This window comes from Octodon degus, unplaced genomic scaffold (assembly GCF_000260255.1).
Source record: "Octodon degus isolate 3935 unplaced genomic scaffold, OctDeg1.0 scaffold00037, whole genome shotgun sequence".
NCBI classification, from domain to species: Eukaryota; Metazoa; Chordata; class Mammalia; order Rodentia; family Octodontidae; genus Octodon; species Octodon degus.
In genome coordinates, this window is record NW_004524613.1 from 5,324,345 (window position 1) to 5,351,207 (window position 26,863).

Consider the following 26,863-nt stretch of genomic DNA (forward strand, 5'->3'; position numbering starts at 1 on the left):
TAAGCCAAGGGGATTCTTATGAAGTGTTAAGTTTTGACAGCCCTTCACCTTAGCTGGCCAGGGTCAAGGACTCTGGGCCCAGAGGGCTGGATAGGTAGGAACCAAGTAGAGGGGGTGGAGGAAGAACCTGATCCAGGAAAATAGATCTGATTCCCACAAAGATACCATGGAGCCCAATAACCCAAATAAATCCTAGGACTCACATGGCTCAGACCTAGTACAGTACCTTCATTTGAGAATGGCAGTATAAAGAGAAAATTGTTGTCTAGTGTACATGAGTCCCTGTGTTCAAACACCAGCACCACACAGGAAAAAAACAAAACAAAACATGAGTTGTTCTCCTTTCTCCCAAGCCTTGCTCATTTCCTTTTCCTTTTCTTTCGTCTTACTTCTCCATTCTAGCTCTCTTACCCCATTGCTTCAAAAGCTTTGAAGTTAGTCAGACAAGATAAACCTATCCTTAGAAAATCCTGAGCAGAAAACAGTGAGTAAGCCCAGGACTCCTCTGCGCCTCCATTATATAGTTAGGGAAATGGAAGCTCATAACAGAAAGTCAACCAAGGTCATGAGGCAGGTCAGAAACAGAGTTAGGGTGCAGGGTGCCGGAATTAAAATCATACTCTAGGTCTCTCAACCCATTTGTCCCAAAACAAACCAAGATTCTACTGAGGTAGAAGATTAGGACCTGGCCAACAGCTGAACAATTAGGGGTGGGGGTGGTACCCTGACCTGCTGATCAAGAAGCTTCAGGACAGGTGCACCCAAACCCTGAATCTGGGATCAATCAGAGAATGCGGTTAGTCTTTTGCAGGGGAGAGTAGACATGGACAGGGGCAGGCGTTGAGACAGGGTGTCAATATGTAGTCTAGGCTAGCTTTGAATTCACTGTGGAGCCCAGGCTGACCTCAAACTCACAGTGATCCTCCTGCCTCAGCCTCTTGAGCTCCAGGATTACACACCTGGGGCAAGCAGTTTTGTTAGGACTGTCCATATCTGACATCACAACGGAGGCTGCAAAAGTCGATGGCATTAGCTTCGGGGCCACAGTGCTTGTCTGTTTTCATCAGCCTGAACTCACTCTGTGGAGCACACTTCCTTTACTACCTTTAATAAATATTAAACCTCACCACCTTTTGTACTTGTCTTGACCAATTCTTTGCTCAAGACAAGAACTTAGACTCTTTAGAAGGATCCTGAAGTACCCAGAACCCTAGTAACGTGATTGTCCTTCATAGCCTGGCTCAGCTGTCTTCTCTTCTAAGAAAGCCTACTTCAGAATGTCTTCCTGTCAACCTTCCTTGAGCAGTCGTCCTGCCCCTGTCCTTGTTGCCCTTGTCCTTCCCAGTGTTATAATGTCTCTGATTATATTTCTGTTTACACTAAATGACATTGTCAAACATAGAAAAGGCATCTGTCTCCCAGAAAGCAATCATTCCTGGCTGTGTGGTGAACTGTAAGTGTGCAGTGCTCAGAGAGACAGGACATATGTTTTGGGGGCTCTGAAGAAGGACAGATTACATCCTCCCTTCTAACAAGATCCTAGAGAGCTTCCTGGACAAAATGCCATTTTGCTAATATATACCATGGCATTGTATCCTACGCTGTATCCAAATTTCAAATATGTGACTTTAACAAGTCATTAGAACTCTATTTATTACAAATTTCAAAAAAAATTGTACTACAAAATATATGAAGCAAGTTCAGCATGTGTTTTTTTTTTGTGTGTGTGTGTGTGTGTGTTTTTAAGACTGGGGATTGAACCCAGGGCTTCCCCTATGCTAGGCAAGTGCCTTACTGCTGAGCTACATCCCCAGAGGTATTTATTTATTTATTTATTTATTTATTTATTTATTTAAAGACAGGGTCTCACTACGTAGTGTAGGCTGCCCTTGAATTCATGTGTCTTCCTGCCTCCGCCTCCCAAGTGCTGGGATTCCTGGTATGCACCACTATACCTGGCTCCTTAGTCTTTCTAATTTTATTTTGAGACAGGGTCTTGCTAAGTTGCCCAAACCACATCAAGCTTTTGATTCTCCTACCTTGGTCTCTGGAGTAGCTGGGATTACAGATATGTGCCACCATATCTGACCTTTACTTTTGAGGTGTTGAGAATGGTACCTAGGGCGTCACACCTACTGGGCAGATGCTCTACCACCCATCTGCGTCTGGCCCTTAAATTGCTTCTCCTCCTCCTCCTTTTCTTCCTTCCCCTTTCTCCCCCCACCCTTCTCCTTCTTCCTCTTCCTTTCCTTCTTTCTCCTCTCTCCTTTGGAGAAACCCAGAGCCTTCTCTTAAGCTACAGCCCCAGCCCTTTTTTATTTTTTATTTTGGGACAGGGTCTAAGTAAATTTCTAAGTTTCCCAGGCTAAACTCAAACCTGTGATTCTTCTGTCTCAGCCTCTCTGAGTGCTGGAATAATAGGCATGTAGTCCCCCACACCACACGCAGCTTCTCACGCAAAGAACAAAACAAAACAGAAACAGACCCTCAAATCTTTTAGCACGTGTGTATCAGCTTTTCACCACTGCAAACTCTCTGGCTCAGGTAATGATTTTAAGGTGGAGGACGCTGGAGCAGCCCAGAGCATCACAGCCCTGTGAATTTCATCCTGGAGGTTGTAGGGAGTCCGCAAAAGCAGTGAGCAGAAGAGGGAGTGGCCTGAGTTTCAGGGAGTTTATTTGCTGCCAGAAGAGTGGGTGGTTCTCTGGAACAGAAGGGAACCTCCTGTTCGCCCTCTCTTCTCCAGGCTCGAAGCCTGCTAGGGACCCAGTTTCCAAGCCAAGGCCCAGCAGGGCGTGCAGAATCTGGCGGTGCAGAATCTGTTGCTGCCTCACCAAGGCCCAAAGACAAAACACAGACACCTGCTCCCCCATTCTGTGCTTATATGGCCCCAAACCTGTCTCTTCTAACCACCTTTGGATAGAAAGGGATACAACCATTTCTCCTTTAAAATTTGAAGTTGCACACCTAAGCAGCTCGCGCCCACACTCATAAACACTCCTCCAGAACCCCAAAGTCACCACCCCACCCTAATACTCCAGGTAGATGAATAAAACTTCTGTTTTGGGTGAAATGAATCCTGTTCTGACCATCACTTCCTCCCTGACTGAGCATGGAACACAGTTTACACAAACCTACTAGCCATTTGACAGATGGGGAAACTAAGGCTTATTGAAAGGAAGTGACTTATCTAGGGTCAGGCAGACAGTCTAGGAGCAGGATTGAAATAGGGATTTTCTCACCATGCCATGCTGTGTTGCTAGTCCAGTGATGGCAAATGTTTTAGGATTCTCATTGATAACAACCCACTGTGGCATGCGTGCCATGGGTTTGCCACCACTGGTAGTCCCAGTTATTCAGGAGGTGGAGGGTGGAAAGATCCTTTGAGCCCAGGAGTGGGCTCAAGGGTGTTTGTTTTGTTTTTCTCCTGGCTCTGCAGGTTGAACCCAGAGGCTGCACCCTAAGCTACATCTTTAATGCTTTCTAAATTTTTTATCATGAGTCAGCATCTTACCAACTTGCTAAATTACACAGATTGAACTCAAACTTGCAAACCTCCTGCCTCAGCCTCCCTCAGTGTTGGGATTACAGGTGTCCACCACCATGCCTGACTTGAGGTTTTTGTGATATGGTCCCTTATTAAGGTATAGGGAAATTCGGGGATTGTGTCTGTCTTGGCTCAATTTACCAATTAAGTTTTACCCTCCTGCCATGTATGGTTGTGTGAACCTGTACAGTTCTAGCTACTTAGGAGGCTGAGGGAGGAGGATCATTTGAGCCCCAGGTCACCCTGGCAACACAGTGAGATGTCATCTGAAAAAAAAAAAAAAAAGAAAAATGAGAGAGAGAGAAGAAAAAAAGAAGCACTGTGCCTCAGTCTTGCCACTAGAAAAATGGAAATATATTATCTAAATCAGAAGGTTTTATCTGGGCTTTACTTTTTCTTCTGAGACCAAAAAAAAAAAAAAAAAAAAGTTGTCTCGCTCTGTAGTTCAGGCTGGCTTCACACTTGTGGTGATCCTTCTGCCTCAGCTTCCAGAATGCTGGGATTACAGGTACATGGCCCCCTCCCTCCCAGGTTAATTTCCACATTAAGGATCGGGCAACTATAGTGTAGACAGTGATGAACAAGTTCTCTAGTCAGGTGCACAGACTGATTCATGCCCACAAGTACACAAAAGGTTTATGAGGAACACACCCAGGCTGACACATCTCTGCCCTTTGAAGTGAGAGGCCCCCAAGCCAATGAAGAATCTCCAGAAAATGGTGAGTGCAAGCTCAAGACCTAGGCAGGAGTAAAAAGGGTTATCTCTTGGCCTCCAGTCCTGGAGTCAATAAAATTGGGCAAGTGCTCATATCTGGGCATGGGTTAGACGGATATGCCTACGCAACTGTAAACTCCATGGGGGTGTGTGCATGTGCACAGTGTGTATATTAACGCATAGATCTCTTCATGGTACAAAGGAATGGGACCTTATGTCTGATTGGAAATGAAACTCCAGGGTTACTCCAGCATGATGCTCACTGGCTCTTTTCAGGGGCTCCAAGCCTAGGCTAGGATCCCAGAATTCTACACTCACTCCCAGGGGCCCACTCAGTAGATCCTCTGCTGCAGTATGAGTCTAAACAATTTTTAACTTCCCTGAACCTTAGCTTCCCCATCTATAAGTGAAGGGTTTGCATAAGTTGAGGGCCCCCAGCCTTGATAATAAATCTCTGTTGGAGAGAGGTGGGATGGTGCAGGGTCTCAGGAGAGGATTTCTCTCGGTTCCAGATCCCTCTTCCTATGGGTTTTCCTGTTGTGCAGAGAAATGGAAGGCTGGAATCTGGCTTAGCTACCTGGACAGCTGGACAGTTAAGCTACTGTTGGGAACAGAATCCAGGTCATTTAAGGTCATGCAGGGTACCAGAGGATATGCCAAGAGCCTTCTTCTCTGGGCTTGGGGAACTGGAACTGTACCCTGTACCAGGGTAGTTTTCAGGTGTAGACTTTTATGTTAGCCACCTGTCTTGAGCTTCAACTCTGACTACAGAGCCTTTGAGTATAATCTCTGTGCTAGAACAACCACAGGCAGAGTGAAGGAGTATATATACAAAGATATATATATATATATATATATATATATATATATATTCCTGTCCAGGGAATGCCAATCTTTTACTGAGAAAGGCACATACACAGTCATCATCATCTGTTTATTTTATTAAGAAGTGGAATCTTGCTAGACTGCCCAGGTTGGCCTTGAACTCCTGGGTTCAAGTGATCTTCCTGCCTCTGCCTTATGAGTAGCTGGATCTATAGGCTCATGAAAACTATCTGCTTACTTTTTGTTGAAAAAAATCCTGCTTATCAAAGTTGTCATTGAGAGCTGGGGAGATAGCTCAGTGGTCTAAACGCCTGCATGGCAAGCGCAAGGATCCTGGGTTCAATCCCCGGTCCAACATGCTGTGTCAGTCCCAGCTGGTCACCGAAATTGGGCTTGGTGGCCTACACCTATAATCCCAGCACTGGGGAGACTGAGACAGGAGGATCACTATGAGTCCGAGCTGTACCAAAATATTAATTGATTAATTAATTAATTAATTAATGTCATTGACACATGGGTAAGACAAGGAAGTCTACCTACAAGATGGGGCAATTAGAATCTCAAAGACAGATCTGGATTTCAGAAAGGCCTAGAGGTTTCCCCCATGCTAAGCAGGACAAAGAACTTACATAAAAACTGTGGAATTGATAGTGTTGAATAAATAAGAAATCTGACCTTAGCACAAGGTGCTAGAGAAAAGGAGACAAAGTTGGAGAGAATGGTCTGGATCATAGGGGGTTATGGATGCCGTTAGGGGTGAGGTGCTTGGCAAAGCCACATAAGGTTTTAGGGCAAGCAAGTGGTGTATTTAGTATTAGTTTGTCAGGAAGGCCAAGAGATGGTATGAGGTTAGCAGGAAGCAGCTCTGTGACCAGCAGAGGTTCAGAAGCAGTTTGGGAAAATACAAATGCCAATTTCCTCATCCTCCAAAAGCTTCTGGGTATTATGTAACACGACTTATTCCACTTTACACAGTTTGGGGAGAACTTGCTCTCCTAGAGTGTCTCTGATATAGGTAATGTGGACAGAGTCAGAGGCCAGAGCCTTGACTTAGCTCCTGGCTGTGCCATTGAACATAGCCCATTACCTTGAAAAGTTTCTTAGGCTCTCCCAGTCCGCTTCCTCAACTGTAAAATAAGGATAATACCCGCCTTGTGGTGGTTTTATGAAGATCGAATAACCACAGCACAGTACCTGGCACACAGTAAGTATTCAATAAAAGTCAGAAGTGGTTTGACAGTGCAAGCAGTTGGCGCTCAAGAGATGTTTTAAAGATGAATTAGTGAATATGAATTCACTTGCTGATTTGGGAGGCTCAATTTACAAATGGGACTAATAATTCCTGTCCTGTCACTTCTGTCCAGTTCCAGTAGCAAAGTGAATGAAATTAAGTCGTGTAAAATGTTCCAGGGCAAGGCGAACCGGTCTCTAGGTCAATGTTTATTCAGCCCATAACAATTCCTCTTCCAGTCCTACTCTTGGCAAAAATTTCCCGTCAGCCTCATCAACTCCCCCACATCTGCAGGTGCTCCCCGGAACTAGGAATGGGGCATATTCTACTCTTCCTTGCAAGCTGAGGGAAAATGGGGTGAGAAAATCGAAAATGTTACAGGGATGGAGTCGCATCAGAAAAAAAGGCGATGGAAAATGTGGAGAACAAAGGTGCAGAGTAAAAGGTGCATACAGATGGGGACTTAGATATGGGGGTACAGTACGAGAGGTGCGGGAGTCGGTAGAATAGAGCGCAAGAAGGGGTCTCGCAGGAAGGAGTGGGAATCGCCTCCGTGGGGAGGCTTGTGGGTGGCTCGGGTGGAGTTTCCAAGCTGGTAGTCGCTGATTCTCGCGGCAGCGTCCCCAGGCTCTGAGAACACCAGCCGGTGGACCGTGGAGGGGGTGGGGGTTGGGAGAACCCGCGGCCCGGGATTGGCCGTCGCTCTCCCGGCCGTGACGCGCGGCGGGCTGGCCCCTTTGTGACGTCACAATCAGCTGTTTGAACGTTCCAATTTGTGCTGTGAGCTCAGCCGCTGCGGCTGCACAGACTCCAACCCCCGGGGGCGAGCGCAGCAGCTCCAAGCATCCGGCCACCTCCCCGCCCGGCCCCAGCGATGCAGCCGGGCCTGTGAGCAGCTGGCCGCCCGGGGACGCCCTGCGCACAACTACCTCAGCGCCACCCCCTCTCGCCGTACTGCTCCGCCCGCTGCACCGCTCCGCTTGCAGTGAGTCCCGACCAGTTTCCGGGGGGCGTTCGGGAGGGGGGTCCAGGACACGCCCTGCGCCCCCAGTGTCAGGGCCTTTGTCTGTCTTCGCCGCCGACCGCTAGGACTGTGTTCACGGTTCCCGATTGGTTGCCGCTCGCCGGTTGATCATTACGTAGTCCTATTTGCATATGACATTGAGACGTCACCAAGGCCAGCACCGCCCCTCAAACTTGGGTCACTTGTCCTCCTGTGACCTGGTGGGCCCTGTGTCAGGCTGAGCCAAGAGTGAGAGACGCTGGACGGCAAGTTCGGTTCGAGGGACGTCAACAGATTTCTGGGCTCATCTAGGGGTTGGGGTCAGGCTTTTGCTTCCCTGTTTTCTTCTTGAGACCAGAGTGTGTCCGACAGCTAGTTCGGTCTAGGTTGAGGGGATCAAGGCGCCTTCAGACTCCAGGTCTTTGGGGCTGCACCAGATGGTGGCGGAATCCCCTCTGCCTCCAAGCTCCTCCTCCCTCCAGGGACTAACATAATAACATCCTCCTAATCCCTGCCATGTGTGCAGAGCCTTAGTTGATGTCACACCCAGGTTCCAAATGAGGCCTGAGACTCTGTTTCATGGTAGGGGAAACTGAGGCCCAGAGAGGGGAAGTAGCTTGCTTGAGATCACACAGCAAATTAGAGTGAGGTTACAGATGGAGGCCTTTCAACCTACGCACACAACCCTACGGCCCACCCTTCTGCTGGGGACCCTATCTTGGACTCAGCACTACCTCAGTTTGACAGGGTTCTTAGGTCTCCTCACTCCTGAACCTCTGGGTCCTCTTTGGTGGCACTGATCTCCTCTGTCCTCACTCTGCCTTGGAACCTCGTAAAATCAAAGCTTCCAGGCTGTTTTGACCATAGAAGTGTGAGTCACTGGCTGGTTGGTTATGGTAGACCGTGAGGTGAAGTTTTATTCTACTGGCCCTCATTATCTCCCCAACCCCCAGGCTTGTCAGCTAAGAGAGATGTGACCTGGGCAGTACTGGAAACTGCAGAGATTGTGCTGTCCTCTTTCTCTATTTAGAGTTAGGAGAAGGGGACAGAGGAGAGTTTCTGACTTTCCAAATGGATGGGCCTACAGGCGAGACCTGAAGCCCCATCCCTGCCGAGGGTTTGCTCAAGGAGGGGCTGGGCTAAGATGGCTTAGGGTGTGAGTGTTATTCTGGGCACAGCTGCTATAGTTATTAAAGGGATGATTCTTTCTGGAGCAGAGCTGGGAATCTGAGAACCAGGAAGCTGCAGGGCTGGGAAAGAAAATTCAAGAGGCACTCTCAGTGGTTAAAGAGAGGAGGCAGGCACTGGTTGGTTGATGCTGCTGTCACTCCTGGCTGTCACTGACTTGTGTGACCTAGGGCAGGGAGCTTCTTACCTGAGCCTCCCATACCTTAATCTGTAATTGAGGAGGTTCAGTGCAGGGTCTCATACACAGTGGGTGCTCTGGTAAATGCATGCTGAACCTGATGCCAGCAACTCTGGCCTTTTCTGTGGCTGGTAGAGGGCCAGTCCCTATCTCACCTCCCTGTCCCCTGTGCCTCAAATATTCTTGGAGGAATTATCTGTTGAGGCTTTCCTAACTATGTACACTCTGGACTGGGTTCAGTGTCCTAATGCTCGGCCTATCCTACCACTATCTGTATGTTTGGAATAGATTTATGTTCGTTCTCTCTCTCTCTCTCTCTCTCTCTCTCTCTCTCTCTCTCTCTCTCTCTCTCTCTCTCTCTCTCTCTCTCTCTCTCTTTCTCTCTCTCTCTGTCTCAGATTGTAAAGTGGCCTGGGAATAGATCTGTAGTCACAATCTAAGTGTCTCCATTCCTGGAGCAGGGAGCCTCCTTCCTTATTTTCACCTAGGGAAGGACTTGCTGAATGCTGGGGTCCTGAGGGCCCAACCCTCAATGTTGTCCCTTAAGGGCTCCTGGGATCTGACAACTCTCTCCATCATTACCTCCCACTAACCTGTTTAATTGGTACCAGGCAACCTGATCTTCCTTCTATTCAGAGATGCTGTCCTTGAGCAGGAGCCTGGGAAAAGGAGGTGAGGGTAGAGAGAGCCTGTGGGGACAGAATATTCATTCCTCATATGGCAGACACACTTGAGGGCTGCTCAGTCACATCGTTAGTTGTAGCAGTTCTGCAGGGTTTCCACTAGCCAGTGGTTTTTAAACCACATGGGTTCCTTTCTTAGTATCTGGGGTGAAAAACCACTATTTATGAAATCATGATGAAAAACAAGATCCTTTAAAAAAAGAAAGAAAGAAAAAGAAAAACAAGGTCCTTCTTCACAGAAAAATACACAAGGCTTGTGGTCTGTCATGGTCACCAAGTTAAAGCTCCCTATTCCAGCCAGTCACCCACCAAAGGAAGTGAACCATAGTAATTATGGGTGGTGCCTCTGGAATCTGACTGCATTGGTTCAAATCCCACATCCGAGGAGATAGCTCAGTAGAATAAGTGCTTGCCTGGCAAGCACAAGGTCCGGAGTTCAATCTCTGGTACCACACACACACACACACACACACACACACACAAATAAATAAAAATAAAAATAAATAAATCCCACATCTACCATTTTTAGCTTTGAGACTTTGGACAAGTTATCTTACCTCTCTGAGCCTTACCTTTTCATTTTCTTCACCTGTAAAAGAGACAGTAATCATGCCCACTCTGTATTTAAGGATGGGATGGCCCTTGGGTATTATTTTATTATGATGATAATAAATAATCATAGTATGGGAAATTTGTTCCATGCCTAGAGAACTCCTCAAGGTCCAGCTTGGATTTTGGATCCTCTGGAGACCTACCCTGACAAGAAGGCCTTCCTTCTGTGTCTCTAAAGAGAGTACCTTGTAATAACTAGTTTATTAAGTTTATTTAGTACTTGCTTTGTGCCCAGGGACTAGTCTAAACAATTTATAAGTGTTTAGCCCATTTAGTTCTTAGTGTAGAGTCTAAAGGAGAATATACAAATATAATCTCATTTAATTTGTGTGTGTGTGTGTGTCTGTGCGTGGTTTGAAGCACCTACTCTATCACTGATTGGGTAATATCCCTGGGCCTAGCTCATTTAATTCTTTTTTTTTTTTTTTTTTTTTTTTTTGCGGAACCGGGGATTGAACTCAGATCCTTGTGCTTGCCAGGCAAGCGTTTATTCTACCGAGCTATCTCCCCAGCCCTAGCTCATTTAATTCTGATAAAGCCTCAGAGAACTGTACTGTTATTGTCATTTGGCAGATGAGAAAACTAAGACACAGGAAATTGGCTTATAAATTCATACAAAGGACAGAAAAGCTTGAATGTGAATGCAGAGGACTCACTGCAAAAGTTTTCCCGCACATTGCAACTGTACACTTAGCACTGTTACAGGGGTAAGGGTGATGTTGCCTGCCCTGTCCCAGTCTAAGAGCAGACTTGCTAGTGGCTCTGACTCTTCTCTGATTCCCACGTTTTTGCACTGCCTTAGGGCGCCCCCGTGAGGCCACTTCCCTGCCCCACCATGTTCCAGCGCCTCACCAGCCTCTTCTTCAGCACCCCTTCGCCCGCTGAAGACCCCGATTGCCCCCGCGCCTTTGTCTCCGAGGAGGATGAAGTTGATGGCTGGCTCATCATTGACCTGCCGGGTGAGGCCTGAATCGGGGCTGGACTCTGCCACCTAGGCCTTCGGAGTCACCATAAAGACAGATGGCCCAGAAGTGGAGTGGAAGGGAGCTGCTAGGGATTGGGGAATTTTCCCAAACTTACCAGGCAAACTGGGGCTGCAGCTGTGACCCCCGGGGGTGGGGTAACAGCCTTTCCTCTGCAGTCCTAGGCCATCTACTGGCAATAGGTGTTGGGGCCCACACCTCAGGTCCTGGATCTAGGGTCACCAAGGAGAGATGGCCTGGGGGTGCTCCGTGGGCAAGGCAGGCAGGGCTGCGGGACTAACTAACGATGCCCTTTCTCTCCCTGCCCTCTGTGTCCGGTGTGTGTGTGTGGGTGTGTGTGTTTGTGTATGTGTGTATGTGTGTGTGCTCCTCCGCTCCCGCCTGGCTCCCTCTCCCACGCCGCGTAGACAGCTACGCAGCTCCCCCCAGCCCTGGGGCCGCCCCTGCCCCCGCAGGCCGCCCTCCGCCCGCGCCCTCCTTGATGGACGAGAGCTGGTTTGTTACCCCTCCCGCCTGTTTTACCGCAGAGGGGCCCGGCGTCGGGCCTGCCCGCCTCCAGAGCAGCCCCCTGGAGGACCTCCTCATCGAGCATCCCAGTATGTCTGTCTACGTCACCGGCAGCACCATAGTGCTAGAGCCTGTACCGCCTTCCCCGCACCCAGACACTGCCCTGCCTGAAGTCGAACTCAGTGACGGGTGAGCAGGCCGAGGGCGGAACCTGAAGGCTCGGGTCCAGGTCGGGAGGCCGTGGGAACACAGCCGGGAGAGCCCCGTGCGGCTTCGGGGGGCGGGGCCTACGGTCTGGGCTGTGGGAAGGGAGGCGTGGTCTCATGGCTGGGGCGGGGCAGGAGCTGGTGGTAGAGAGGCTTGGTCTGGAACAAGAAAGGGGGAAGGGCTGCTGATGTAGAATGAGGGGTGGGGCCCAGCTGCACCCCGGAATGGTTTACTTGCCCCGGGGGCTGGAATCTAGGAGGTATATCTTGAAGTTGGCTTGGGGCAAGGGTTGGTGCCCACCAGAAGGGCCTCAGGCGCCCTATTCAGTAGAGATGGCACTGAGCCAAGGTAAGGTCGGGAGATCCCAGTGTCCCCACAGTCTGCCCCTTCCTAACGGACACCCCTTTCCCATCCTTACAGGGAAGTAGCACCCGCCCGCCGCGAGCCTCGGGCCCTGCACCACGCCGCCCCGCTGCCGGCTCGAGCAGTGCTGCTGGAGAAGGCAGGCCAGACGCGGCGGCTGCAGCGGGCCCGACAGCGAGCCGAGCGCCACGCGCTGAGCGCTAAGGTGGTACAGCGGCAGAACCGCGCCCGCGAGAGCCGTCCACGTCGGCCCAAGCACCAGGGCAGCTTCGTCTATCAGCCGTGCCAGCGCCAGTTCAACTATTGAGTGTCGGACGGCTGCACAACCAACTTTCATCGTCTCTCAATTTCCGTCTGTCCCCTGTGCAGCGGCCAGTGTGCTGTTCAAGGGGCCGCTAGCCACCTGGGGCTGGATACCACACCTTCCCTCATCTTAAGAGTATGAGGTGGACTTAAGGTCCTTCCTCACCTCTCTCGATTTCTCCATCTTTGATCATCTAAATCCACCTCTGCCACCTTCAGGCTCTCTCATCCTCCCACACTCAACGTTAATCCTCTATATCCTTTCCATTGTTGATACTCCATGCTTCCTTCTCTGGCCTGCATCCAGGTTTCTCTCATCTTTGCCCTCTTGGCCCACATCTCCATTTCTGAGAGCCTCTTTCACCCTGACCTGGCTCATTGCTCACCTTCAACGTGCATCTTCCAGGACTAATTCTTTCCTGTGTTTGGCATTACACTCCTGTCCCTTTATTGTTTGTTCCCAGTAGTTTCCTCCCACATGGATAAAGGGAGGGGAACCCTGAGCCCACCTTGACCAGGGAAAACCTGTGTAACCCATGTCACTCTCCTTGCCCTTCAGAGGTCTGGCTCAGAGTTTTACTTTTAATTTCTTCCTTCTCTCTGCCTAGGGGGCTGGGCTCCTTTGGAGGCTGCTTTTAGGCCTGGAAAGGTAAAGTATGTGAAAGAGGACAGTGAGATGTGAGTTCAAAGGAGAAGGTGGAGGGAGTCAAGAGAATGAGGCAGTCCACTGGAGATGTAGACAGGATGGATTGGGAAACTAGGGAGCAGGGCATTATGGGAGTTGGCACTGTGCTTACTCAGAGAGGCAAGCCCTGCTCCCAGGCTGGAGCCTGGAGTCTGCCCCCTCTTCCCTCTCCTGTAGTCCTACTTACTCCCCATGTCTTTTCCTCAAATTACCTATCCTTCTGCAGGCTCCCAAGTCTGAAGGGCTTTAGTACTTTGCCACCCTACCTTGACATGCCACTCCAGGAGTAAAAGCTGGGAAAGGTTCCTCCATCCAGACCATGAGTTCACATGCCCAAGGTGCTAGAACTAGGCTAGGAGAGAACAGGCCAGAGAACTTTTGAGGTAGGAAAAGGGCACACACCCCAAAGAAAGAATGCAACAGAATGGTGCTGAAGAGGATAAGCTGTGGTGTGAAGCCATATAAAGACAGCTCAGCCTTCAGCTTGCCTCTGGTCTTATCTTTCACATCCTTAGTATGGCTAACAAATACTCCTGGGTAGGAGGCCAGGAGCCCACTGTTCTGTTCCCCAAATAACCCTATCAAGATTCACGACCTTCAAAGGTCTCATTTTCTCTCATAGGGCTCCTCTTTTCTAAGCTTCTGGGGAGAAATGGGTGCCTATGATCCCCTCCCTTTTTTCTTTGATAAGTATCTAAAGCAAGGAATCTGAATCCTTGGGTGAGCAACTAGGGATAGGGAAGGCTAACTTTTCCCTTCTTGCGGTGGGATTGAATTTTGGGCTCAGACACCAGCAACAGCCTCTTGGGATGCCCTGAATTGCTTCCCATTCTCTTTCTAGCTGTCTTTTTCTAGTGTGTGCTTTCTTCCTTGAAATTTTTAGGATTTCTTGTGACATACTAATAGGTCTTCCCTTTCACCAATTTCAGATTTCCAGGCCTCACAGTCACACTGGGGTTGGAAAATTGCTCTTCTATTAGGGTAAAGGTAGCTGCCCTCCCTGATTCTATAGTCCCTGGCCTCACATGGTACTTGTAGGGGAGTAGAATCTCCATAGATTCAGGGTTAAGGGCAAAAGCAGCCCTTTTGTGGCTTCCTATCCCAAGGAATCAGCCAAAACAGACACTATAAACAAAATTTCCCATGCTAGTTTACTAGACCCTAGTAACTGACAACCTCGCTTTTCTCCCTAAGTTCTCTAGTTATAACCTACATTTATTTTTCCAGCAACTCCTTGATTACATCACAGCCAGCTTAGAGCCTTTAGCACAACAGCTAGAATGAACCCAACCCTTCTTGCTACTTCTCACTACCAGCCAGGGCCATGCTAGTCCTGGGCAGTGCCCATGATCCTGTTGGTAGGAGAAGTGACAGGGCATTTTGGCTCAAATTTCTAACGGTTCTGCGCCTTACCTGTTTCTGGAGGTTCCTTATAGTTCTAGAACTCCCCAAATCACTTGGCTGATTGCAAGGCTCATATTTTTTGTACTTTCCTATAAACTCTGTAGCATTTGAGTGTGGCAATATTTTGTGTATAGATTTCTAAGAACCAACACTACTCAGTCTCCTGCTAGTCTGACTCCTGAAGCATCAGACCTTGTCACTCTGTATTGACTGTGTATGTGCCTTTCACCTTGAGCATGCTTCAGGATTTTTTTTAAACCACAGAACTTGAATAAATGAGGGAACCAGAATTCACAAAGTCCTATGCAACTTTAGACAGGAGGGGGCGAGAGTCTGTCTTGACTGATGTTTTCAGAGACCCTGAAGTCTATACCAGTTTTTGAGTATTAATGTCATTACTACCAGCACTTTGCCAAAACTAAGGATGTTAGACCTGTTTCTATTATATCAATTAGTGACTTCCAGTTTCTCCTAGTAAGTTGAGTGGTTCCCTCGAGCTGGGTGTCACTAACCTTTGCCAGAATATCCCTAAAGGGTACTGTGTGTATGACTGTAGTCTGGTGCTGTTTTGGAATATGCCTGCTCCCCAGCCCCCTGCCTGGAACCCTAAGATCAACTTGCTGTGACCCATATCTTAGGTGCAACAAGGAACCCACCAGAGCTCTTGGACGCCTTCCCCATATTCATGTAGCTTTGTGTGAGTGGACTGAATGCAGACACACCATAGCCCACTTCTAATACCTACCCTTCCTCCCCTGCCACCTAGTTCCAAATAGAACCAACAAGTTGAGTGTATCCCTATGGGGGTTTTGTGTTGAGAGTGGCTTAAATGAAGAGACTTTTGGTTGACCATGTTGTGATGGTTGACAGACTCAAGGACACGATCACCTCGACCTGGTCATGTGGCATGCCTGTGTATGTATGTAACAGGATTCTGATTAGATTGTAATGTTATTCCTTTATTGGAGAAAAAATTAATATAAACAAATAAAAATCTATTTAAAGCACATTATGTTTTGTCCCTGAGTTGAGCTAAACTATAAGAAGCAATCTAATCTTAAGCCACTGCTGAGATAGTAGTATTGTTAAGCTAGATTTGATTCTGGTGTACATCACAGAAGGTAAACTTGTTGGGAACAGGGTGGGGCCTGACTCAGTATTTTCAGTGGATTCTTATAATGTAAGATACATACGACATGTGAAATCTAGATGAAAATGAAAATAAGAACATGACAGAGTCACTGACTTGTTTTGGTCTCAGGCACTGGGTTCTGGTGATAAAAGGAGCCACTACATGGGAAGGACTAAAATTTAATTCCAGGCCTACAAGACAAAGTGGAAGACTTAGGACCAGAGATGAGGACAGTGCCTCAAATTATTATTTTTTTTGGGGGGGGTCAGAGTCTTGCTCTGTAGTATAGGCTGGCCTTGAACTTGGTGTGTAGACCAGGCTGGCTTTGAACTCATGCTAATCTTCCTGCCTCAGCTTCCCAAGCATGGCTTATAGGCATGTACTACCATACCCAGTTTGTGCCCAAATTCTGGAGTTATCTGAAAGCTGAGGGTAGGGTGGGTACAGAAACACCTAGCTTTAAAAGCTATAAAAAAGCACAAGGTCCTGAGTTCAATTTTCAGTATCTCACCCCCGCCCCCCTTAAAGACTGAAAAATCTGAAGAACTGATTCAGGAAGGAAAAACCTGAGCATGCTGGTAAGAAATCACTCTCAGGGCTGATACAGATGAGAAACAAAGAGTGGGATATTGTGGACATTAACCTGGGAGTTTACAGTCTAACTACAGAACTTGACTAAAACTGAAAACCTGACCTAAACTGGGTTAAATTTTTCACACTGGAACAATCCTGCTCAGTCTTGGTATATCCCCTGAATGGAGGAAATGTAAACACAGTTGAAGAGATATACATCAGGTAGAGAAAAAAATGCCATCTAGGCTGAGAGTTTTGTTTCTAGAAAATTCTAAGTAACTTATCCTGTTCGTTGTGTTATGTGCAACCAGTTTTGTTTTTGTTCTTTTTTTAAAGACAGCTTAGGTTGGACTTTGAATAGTGGGTGTCACTATCCTTTGCCAGAATAGCCCTAGAAGGTACTGTGTGTATGACTATAGTGGGTGTCACTATGCATCCCAGGGTGGCCTAGAACTTGCAGAGATCTTCCTGCCTTAATCTCCCAAGTGCTGGGATTACAGGTGTGTGTCCCATTTTTTTGATCCATATATACAATGGGATGAACAGGCTATTTTCTTCAAAGCCAATAGCTGAGTGAGCAAGAATATGCATTTTCTTCAATTTGGCAGGAGGCATTTCAGGTGCTCAATGTTTCTAGTTCACAAGGCTGTGTCCACTCAATTCTTATTTGCTCACCTAGTAGTCCTTTACCAATAACATACCTTTATGTTCTATGACAATAACATTTATTTAACACATTCAATATTTCACATTATACAAACCCTTAGATTCTCTTTATTCACTGGTCCATTTCTACAACAAATACATCCAAAACACTATATAATAAAATTATTTACAACATTTTCAAATGACAAGATTGCTTTTGCCCCTGCTACTGCTATTCACACACAGTACTTCCACAGCACAATACCTCATTAGAAGATCTAAAAATGTTCACCCTGTACTCTAGGCTGCTTAGGAAATTTGAAAACTAGTAACATTTATAATGGCATTAGCTCCTCTCAATACATGGCAACATTTTCGAAACCTTGAACTTCATCCTGCAATACCAAAAGGGCTCAACAACCCTGCTTTCCCCATTGCACTTTACAAAATAGGTTGCAGGGACTAGGAAAAGGGCCACATTATTAAAATGACTGTACAGAAATAGATTTTAAAAAGTCACAGCTCAAAATTGCTCTTTGTAAAATTCACACACATTTACAAGTATCAAATAATTTTCCATCTTGTTTACTTGGATTTTCTTCGCTTGGATTGCACAGCACTGGTTATATCTGTGGGGGAGGAAGGACATGTTCAGCTGAGCGAACCTTGAGGCAGTCTACACCAACCAAGGCCCTTTCAGGGACTGGGTCAGACTACGGGACCCTCACTGTGGGGTCCTACACTTTGTCCACTGATTTAAGGGGCATACAGTGTAGCCTTTAAATGAGGGTTTAACAGCTGGGGAAATGTGATACAGCAGGTAGAAGATGAAATACACACCAGACTAGAAAAAGTGCCAGGGTGGGGAGGACAGTCTTTTTTTTTTTTTTTTTTTGCGGAACTGGGAATTGAACTCAGAATTGAACTCAGTGGAATAAGTGAAGCACTTATTCCACTGAGCCATCTCCCCAGCCCCGAGGAGTGTCTTTTTAATGAGATATAATTAAGCCCACAATCCCCTTCAGTGGTTTCCATCACTCAATAAAGTATGGATAAACTGGGTATAGTGGTACATGCCTGTACTCCTAGTGCTCTGGGAGGCTGTGGCAAAACACTGCAAGTTTGAGTATAGCATGAACAATTTAGTGGGATCCTGTCTCAAAAAAGTCTGAGGCTGTAGCTTAGCATGAAGGCCCTGAGATCAATCTCCAGTATTTTTTTTTTTTTGAAATTTTAGGGAAGGGTCTACAGGGTGTTCAGGGTCTCACTATTAGATCAGACTTGTAGTGATCTGCCTGTTTACAGCCTCCCAAGAGCTAGGATTACAGGCGTACACCACCACACCCAGTCTCAATTCCCATCTCAGCAGGCCTCAGCAGTGTGGGACTGGCATGGTAGGCCCAGAGATCAAATCCCCTGGCCCCTGCACCTGCTTGCAGGTGCATTAATCCGCTGAGTTATTTGGCTGGCCCAAATCCCTAGTATTAAAAAAAAAAAAAATGTGGATGAGCTGACAGTGCTTTTGGTACATCAGTGAGTGATTTCATAAGCTACTGAGTAAACTATATCAGAAAAGTAGCCTTTGGATTCCTTTGGGAGCCAGTCCATTGTTTTGGAGTAATGAAGTTTGTGCTGTGCTATAGTTAAAGTCCCTAAACAAAAATGGCTGGGCTATATAATCACAAACTATCTGAGGAAAAAAGGAAAGATCAACCAGTATCATTCTTTTCACCCCTGGCAGTGCTTGTACTCTGTGTACACACCCAGAAAACATAATTAAAACAATAAAGGAAAGACCAAATAGTAGAAGTCTAAGTAACTTGACAAATTTAAGAATGGAAAAATGATAGAGGAAAACATTCCCCTGTTGCTGGGATTAAAGCCCTACTGTTGCTTCTATGTAACCCATGAAAAACACCCATATCACATTGCTAACCTTTAGTAGAGCTGGAGGCTGAAGCAGGCCGAGAGGATCGCTTACGATGTCCATTTTCCAAATTTTCAGAAGCTACAGTAGGCTCTTCAGTTCGGGAGTTTCTTCGGCTTGGGGTTTTAGACTTTTCAACTATCTCTTTTGGCTCACTGTTAACAAGGGGAAGTACAAAGTTTCCAAGAAGGTGAGGGACTTACAGTTTCATTCATAAAATAAAATAGGAGATGAAGAACAATATAGTCATTCTGCAGAAAAAATATTCTACCCTTGGGAAGATGAGCAGGATTACTGTCTATACTATTGAGAAATTAAAAGTAGGTCTAGTTTGTTACATTAATGATAGAATACTCAAGTATAATGCTGTTGAAATTATTCAAAAATAGATAAAAGAGCTAAGTCAGGAGTGGTGGTCTAGCACTCAGGAGGCTGAGGCAGGAGGTCTACTGTGAGTTTGCAGCCATCCTGGACCACACAGTCAGTTCAAAGCCAACCTACACTACAAAATGACACACTCTCTCAAAAACTCAAGACATAAAGAACTTGCCCTCCCAAAAAACTTCCTTATCTATTTTATTTGCTTAATGTAATAATATTCCTTTTCATGGCCAGCCAAATAGCTCAGAGATTAAAGTGCCTGCAAGCAGGTGTGGGGCCAGGGGTTCTATCCTTGGGCCTGCTGTACGGGTCCCGCCCCAAGGGCATGCTGAGACAGTGATTGAGATTGGGTGTGGTGGTGTGCACCTATAATTCCAGCCCTTGGGAGGTTGTAAACAGGAGAATCACTATGAGTCAATCTAGTAGTGAGACCCTAAATACCCTCTAGACTCTTCCCTAAAGTACATAAATAAATAAATAAATAAATCATAAAAAATTCCTTTTCAAAATTTAAGATTGTAGTTTTTTTTTTAAACTCTTTTATTTATTTATTTATTTAATATTTATTTGTTTATGTGTGTGTGTGTGTGGCCAGCTCAGCCCACCAGGGGGCGGGGCTGGCTGGCATGTGGTGCTGGGGATTGAACTGCGGTCCCTGTGCTTTTAGTTTGTTCTAAGTAGGTGCTTTAGACCACTGAGCCATCTCACCAGACCCAAGATTGTAGTTTTTTTGTTTTGTTTTGTTTCCCAATACCTGGAATTTAACTGAGCTATACCCCTGGCAAGAATTTGTAATTTTTTTATAGCCCTGAACAAGGCCTTCAATGTATTTGAAAACTACTACCAACTCCAAATTAGTATCTAACACCTAAAAAAAAATTGCCACTAGCTCAAAATAGCACCTAAAATCTAGAAAATTATGAGGTATAGTCAAGACAATGGCACACTATAAGTCACATTATGGGAATATATTCACAATATACTGCTAAGTATATTGACTGCCCCCATCCTAAGCCTCACTTTTTACTATGCAAAAGTTTAAAACTTGCGACACTGTTATTGAGCATGTAGGGACAAAATATCCTCAAATACTCTTTTTTTTTTTTAATTTTAGGGAAGGGTCTACAGGGTGTTTAGGGTCTCACTACTAGATCAGACTCGTAGTGATCCACCTGTTTACAGCCTCCCAAAAGTTTGGATTACAAGTGTGTGCCACCACACCCAGTCTCAATTGTAGTCTCAGTGTACCCCCGGGGGGGGGGGGCGGGAAGCATGGCAGGCCCAGGGATGGAACCCCTAGGCCCTGCACCTGCTTGCAGGCGCTTTCATCCATTGAGCTATTTGGCCAGCCCCTCATATACTCCTAATAAAGAATATAAATATGTAAGAGGCAATTTTGCCTCTAGAGATCATTTAGCAATATCTGGATCCCTTTTACCCTACCTCAGTGCTGGTTATCAAACATGCTAAGTATGGACTCTAAACAGTGAGCTATAACCCCAGTCTTCTGGAATAAGTTTTTTTTTTTTTCTCTAAATGCCCTCAGGGGTGATTTGGCTGGCTGGAGAGTTGTGGGGATCGAACTACAGCAACCTGAGGCTGACAGCTTTGTGGAAGAAGCCACTTAAACAACTGAGCTAAGGCCAGGCCCCCAACCCCAGTCTTCTGGAGACAGTTTTGCCTGTCACTTGGGCAGGAGCCAGGAAGAGTACCACAAGCCCATAATGCATGAGACAGTCTTCTAAAGTCATCTGGTCAAAAATGACAATAATAATAATGCTGAGAAACTGTAGTGTAATTGTCTGCCTTAGTAGCTCCATTTCCAGGTGCCTAAGGAAACATTTTTTTTTTTTTTTTTTTTTTTTATAGGCAGAGCTCTCCATACAAGAATGTCAAAACACCTATCTACACTAGTGAAAACAGAAGACCTACATGCCCAACATAATAGTTAACCAAATTATAGCACATCCATGTGCAATCAAGAAAAATCATCGCTGAAGATTATTTTATTTTGTTTTGTTTTGTTTTTGGCGGAACTGGGGATTGAACTCAGGCCCTTGCGCTTGCCAGGGAAGTGCTTATTCCACTGAGCTCAGGAAGACTATTTTATGACATACACCAATCAAGATGTTATTAAGTGGGAAAAGTTACCAATGTGAAGAATAGTATTAGTTTCATAAGACATATATTGAGCATATATGCAACCACACATGAATAGGTATGAGATGTATTTGCTATGTCTCTATCTATATACATATTCTGTGAGTAGAATCAAAAGATAATGAACTAAAATATATACAGGGACCACTGACAGGGCATTTTGCTTTTTCCAGTCTTTTTGAGACTGGGTTTCACTATGTGATTCAGGCTGGCCTTAAATTCATTAGGTGGCTCAGGCTGGCCTCCAACACATGGTGATTCTCCTGCCTCAGTCTCCTTAAGTACTGGGATTGCATTCATGCACCACCACACCTGGCCTAATAACGCTGAGCTGTAAGAATACTGGTTTACTGGTGAGTTATTTTCTTCTTTGAAATTCAGAATGATCTGAAGTACAAAGTTTTAAAAACAACTTTTACTACTTCCACAGTCCAAAAATGCACACTAAACTCAGGAAAAACAGCAAGATAGCTGGTTCATTTGCTTGTGAGGCATGGAAATGAAAAGTAATACTAACAAAACAAAATGGTCAAAGGCCACCTCTCACATGCTTCACTCCCTAGGCGGAACTGTCTCTTTTGTCTTTTGGATTCAAAGTCTGTGTAGCAAACTTGAGCCCCATGACTGTAAAGTATGTTTGTTTCCCCAATACAGGGGATTGAATCCAAGGCCTTTTCACTAAGCTACATTCCCAGCTGTTATGTTATCTTATGTTATGTTATTTATTTGTATCTTTGAAACAGGTTCCTTCTGTGTAGTTCAGATTGGCCTTGAACTCACTATGTATTGTAGGCTGGCCTCAAATTGTGGCAATCTTCCTGCCTCAGCCTCTTAAATCCTAGATTATAGCTGTACACCACTATGCCTGGCCCAGTCCTTTTATTCAGAGACAGCCTTGCTAAATTGCTAAATTTTACAGGTTGGACTTGAATTTGTGATTCCCCTTTCTCAGCCTGCTAGAATGTTGGGATTACAAGCATGTGCCACCATGCCACCTAAGCATGTCATTTTAATGTCTCATGCTTTCCACCAGATTCTGGGCTCCCTAAGGGCACAAACTATGGTCTGATTACCAACTATCTCTACCCCTCCCTGTTCACTTGTGCCAGAAGACCCACTGCTAGTTGTACTATGGCTGGGAATTGGGCCAGACTGTTCATTACCTTAACTCTAAATATAACAGCTGCCCTATATACAGCCACAAGCCACCACAAGTCAAAGAAAAGCTGGCCAGACTGGAGCTAGGATGGAATTCCTAAATCAGGCGATTAGCACCTCCTTTTAGAAGTTGTAAGGATGGGTTTCTGGCTGGAAGTCCAGAAAACAATCAGATTCTTGAGAAAGAAAGATTCCTAATGGAAGGGGCCTCTTTTTTCCGGTGAAACAAAAGCCACAGTACAATGACCTCATGTTTACATGGTTTATGGTCAGACAGCTCTAGAACCAAATTACCTACAAGATATTCATGGTTTAATTGACTCTTTACACAAATAATTAGGATATGCTGAGAAATGCAAGTAAATTAAAATATGAACTCAATCCATATGAAACCAGGCAGGAAAAGTAGTATAGCAAGAACAGCAATGAACCTAGAATAAGATGACCAGGGGTCAAGCAGGCTATACATTTACCAGCCATGATATTTAATTCTATGTTCCAGATCCTTAACCTATAAATCTCCATTTTTGTCTATCACATACATGGGTTAAATGCAAAAGCTCTGAAATTGAACAGTCTGGGTTTGAATTTCACCTGCACTATTTGTTAAATCTGCAACCTTGAGTAATTTAGATTACTTGTCTGAACTTTATAAAGTCTTCATCTATTATAATGTATTCAAATTTATTAAGTGAGATAATACATCTAGGGAGCTTATAGTCCAGAGCATGGCAAGTAATGGCATTCAAATATATCCTAGTTATTAATTCTTTATAAGGTTGATAGAAAAATGACTGTGTTTTTACAAGCTGCTACACAAATATGAGTAGTTTTTTGGAGAGGGTGTTTGAGTACAGGCTAGTCTTGAACTCATAGTGATCCCCCCCTCAACCTCCTGAGTGCTGTGAGGGTAATTCTTTTAAATGTTAAATTTATTTATGTTCCCCCTCTTTTCAACCTTCCAGTGATGACCTGTAGGAGAAGATAATTTCAGTTCCTTTATAGGATGACTTTTGGAAGCTTACACTCTTCTCAATGGGGCTAATGAAATTCAAACCACAAATATTCTTCATTTTACTAGGTTATATGGAACAGCAGTTAGAACAAAGCATGAATTTTGGAGTCAGATCCTGCCTTTCTCAAACAGGGTCTCCCTACACAGCCCAGATTGCCCTTGAACTTGTGGTTCGTCTGCCTCAGACTCTTTTTTTTTTTTTTCCTTCTGTATTTTAGGGAAGGTTCTACAGGGTATTCAGGGTCTCACTACTACATCGGACTCATACTGATTCTCCTGTTTACAGCCTCCCAAGAGCTGGGACTGTAGGCAGGTGCCACCACACCCTGTCTCAATTGCTGGGGGCGGGGCCGAAATGGTAGGCCCAGGGGATTGAACCCTCAGCCCCTGCTTGCAGGTGCTTTAATCTGCTGAGCTATTTGGCCGAACAACAGTTCCTGTATATTGAACATTATTTACTATGTTAAGTGAAAGTATTACTTCATTCAGGTTTCAGAACAACCATAAAAGGTAGAAATTCAGCCACCAAATTTTATAAGAGAAATGTTACCTCTGAGAGGTTGGAACTCATGGCAGCTCCCTATGGAGCAGTAAAAACAGACTGATGCAAGAAAACAGAAAAAGGATAAGGAAAGGAGAGGTTTAAAGACTGAGAAAGATATTTTTTAAAGAGGCCAATGTCAAGTCTGCAGAAAAATCATCTTACCTTTGTCCAGAGATTAGGGCAGCATTTATTTCTAGTTCTGTAAAAAATATAAAGGACAGACATGAGATGTTGAAGCTGCTGTTGTATATGACCACAGGAAGAAGCTAGGTGCCTTCCAAGTATTCGAAATGCTTTAGTTAGAGTAACAGGTGTCTGTCCAGATTCTCACTCTACATGGTATGGAGAAAGATGGCACTAAACCAGTTTGGTTTGTTGGGGAACATGAGACACTTATTTTTTAGTTTTTATTTTTATTTTTGGCAGAACCAGGGATTGAACTCAGGCCCTTGTGCTTGCCAGGCAAGTACTTATTTTACTGAGCCATCTCCCCAGCCCCTATTTTTATTTTTTATAAAAATTAAAAATAATAAAATATTTTTTATTAGGCAAGTGTAGGGCCCGGGGTTCAATCCCTGGCATCACATGCTGTCCCTGCCCTGCTTTTGGATATACTGGGGCTGGAGAGACCCCTACTATCTAATATATCATGTAAGGCCCTTAGAGAAGTTGGAGCTACCTAAACATGTTATATTTATTTCTATTTCTTTCTTTTTTCTTTTTTTTTTTGCGGAACTGGGGATTGAGCTCAGACCCTTGCGCTTGCCAGGGAATTGCTTATTCCACTGAGCCACCTCCCCAGCCCCTTTATTTCTATTTCTGCTTCTTATTTTTATTTGTACTTCACACTGTGAAATAATTTTGTTTGGATCAACAGAGCTAAATTCAACTGCTTAGCTTATATTTCATCCAGCTACAACAAGGTTAGTAAAATAAACTTCTTTCATGTATAAGAAATTGTTTTCATTCTTAAAACATCACTCCTGTACTCCTTTTTAGAGATAGCAGTCTTTAAACATGTTTTTAACATTTGTTAAAGATGCATGTTGCTTCAAACAACTCCCTGAGTTTTAGATGATAACATTCCTTGCTTTGAGATACTGCCCACAGACTCCTTTATGTTCCTCTCCTTCCTCAGTCATCCAGTGATGTCCTCTAAGAAAAGACAATCTTGATCATTTGTCTAGCAGAATTTTGCACCAATGAGCACCCTGTTGTTTACCAGAAACTTCTCAGGACCAGCAGAAAAACATCTGCTTCTTTCATTATACATGTTAGGTAGCTCCAATTTCTACGAAGGCCTTACATGATATATTAGATAGTAAGGGGTCTCTTCTGCCCCAGTGTGTCCGAAAGCAGGGCAGGGACAGCATGTGGTGCCAAGGATTGAACCCTGGGCCCTACACTTGCCTAAGCAGGCACTTAGTCTGTTGAACTATCTCGCCTGCCCTTGCTGCTCTTTTTATTATATAAAAAAAAAAATTGATCTAACCCCTTTCCTGAATAATTTACTCCTTTCCTACTTTTCTCAAATATCCACCTATCATGTAGGCAACTGGTAGAAAAGAAACAATCTGGGTGGCTGAAAAATGTTTTCATATATATATATATATATATATATATTTTTTTTTTTTTTTGAGACAGGATCTCACTATGTATTTCAGACTGGCCTTGGACTCACTATGTAGCCCAGGCTGGCCTCAAACTCAGTGATCCTCTTGCCTCAGCCTCCTGAGTGCTGGGATTATAGGTGTGCAGCTTATTAATTCATTCCAGTGGGCTAATTCTTTCTACAGTCTACAGTATAAGGTCCTACACATTGTACAGACTATAGTTTCCTGAAAGTAGGTTTTAAAATAAGTTATATCTTGCTTTTACTGGACTAGACTCACAAAATTAAACATGGTTATACTACTGTTACTAAAAATTAATTCTGGGAGCTGGAGAGATAGCTCAGTGGTCTAAGCACCTGCCTGGCAAGTGCAAAGACATGAGTTCAATCTCTGGTACCGCATAATGTGCCGGCTTCAAAACCAGGCATGGTGGTACATGCCTATAATCCCAACGATAGGGAGGCTGAGACAGGAGGATCACTCGAGCTTAGACCCTGTATCAAAAAAATAATTTTTTTTCCTAAATATGTACATTCAATATTCTAACCACTCTGTGAGAACCAGTCACACATGTATATGTATGTATACATGTGTATATATCTGTATCCCTTGATGTCTCCCAAGGACAAAGAGCTAGGCAAGACTGAACTCTATACTAAATGTTACTTTATGATATTCATCTGCTTTGGCAATCTAACCTATGAAGGCAGAACAAGTATTGTTACTGCCATCAAGATCTTGTGTTCAGAGTTGACCCAGCATCCTACAGCAGTGATCTGTCAGATTACCATAAACTCCTCCATCTGGAAACGTTATCCCTATTGCTACTTACAATATCTTGGTCATGCTGAGAAACTTAATGCCATCCAGAGATAACTGAAATGACTGCTTTCCCCATTGAAGTGGATACCTTACTGCAGCAGAGGTTCTGTGAATGAGCTTCCACTCTGGTGGAGGAAGCATTAACAATGTAATCATCATCTTGATACATTAATGCTTACCACCCTGGTAAGTCACTGTATGTTAGCCAGCTGCCAGCTAAGGGTATCACGGTTATGGAATAGGGCAAACTCTGCAGTGGGAACAACCCAGAGCTGGGTGGCAAACACTCAAAGATGACCTTTTTTTTTAATGTTTAAGTCTGTTTGGAGACAAAATTATAAGACAGGGCCTGGAAGATAGCTCAGTGGAATAAGTGCTTCCCTGGCAAGTACAAGGGCCTGAGTTCAATCCCCGGTTCCACAAAAAAAAAAAAAAAACCAACAAAAAAAACATATATAT

The 26,863-nt window shown here is 45.0% G+C and overlaps 2 protein-coding genes across 11 annotated transcripts in view; one reads left to right on the top strand and one right to left on the bottom strand.

Annotated features, from left to right (window-relative positions):
- The first annotated feature begins 7,078 nt into the window (after nucleotides 1-7,078).
- Nucleotides 7,079-15,443, top strand: Tp53inp2 (tumor protein p53 inducible nuclear protein 2). 3 transcript variants are annotated; one of them, XM_004630834.2, is made up of 4 exons: nucleotides 7,079-7,305; nucleotides 10,769-10,941; nucleotides 11,373-11,661; nucleotides 12,100-15,443. In XM_004630834.2, exons 2-4 carry the CDS (start codon nucleotides 10,818-10,820, stop codon nucleotides 12,347-12,349), a joined length of 663 nt encoding a protein of 220 aa, XP_004630891.1. In that variant the 5' UTR covers nucleotides 7,079-7,305; nucleotides 10,769-10,817; the 3' UTR covers nucleotides 12,350-15,443. The 3 variants fall into 3 exon arrangements, with proteins under 3 accessions (XP_004630891.1, XP_023570554.1, XP_023570555.1); XM_023714786.1 differs by having other exon boundaries at nucleotides 7,079-7,303; nucleotides 10,785-10,941; XM_023714787.1 differs by having other exon boundaries at nucleotides 7,080-7,303; nucleotides 10,767-10,941; nucleotides 11,493-11,661.
- A 1,404-nt stretch (nucleotides 15,444-16,847) lies between these two features.
- Nucleotides 16,848-26,863, bottom strand: part of Ncoa6 (nuclear receptor coactivator 6) — a 97,667-nt gene continuing 87,651 nt past the window's right edge. For 7 of the 8 annotated variants that reach the window (XM_023714778.1, XM_023714776.1, XM_023714775.1 and 4 more), the window contains 3 exons: nucleotides 24,132-24,168; nucleotides 18,721-18,866; nucleotides 16,848-17,413 (listed from right to left, as the gene is read on the bottom strand). In XM_023714778.1, the coding sequence (XP_023570546.1) occupies nucleotides 17,370-17,413; nucleotides 18,721-18,866; nucleotides 24,132-24,168 (227 nt within the window). In that variant the 3' untranslated portion in view covers nucleotides 16,848-17,369. Of the gene's footprint in view, nucleotides 17,414-18,720; nucleotides 18,867-24,131; nucleotides 24,169-26,863 lie in introns of those variants that run through there. The other variant, XR_002821014.1, reaches the window with a different exon arrangement.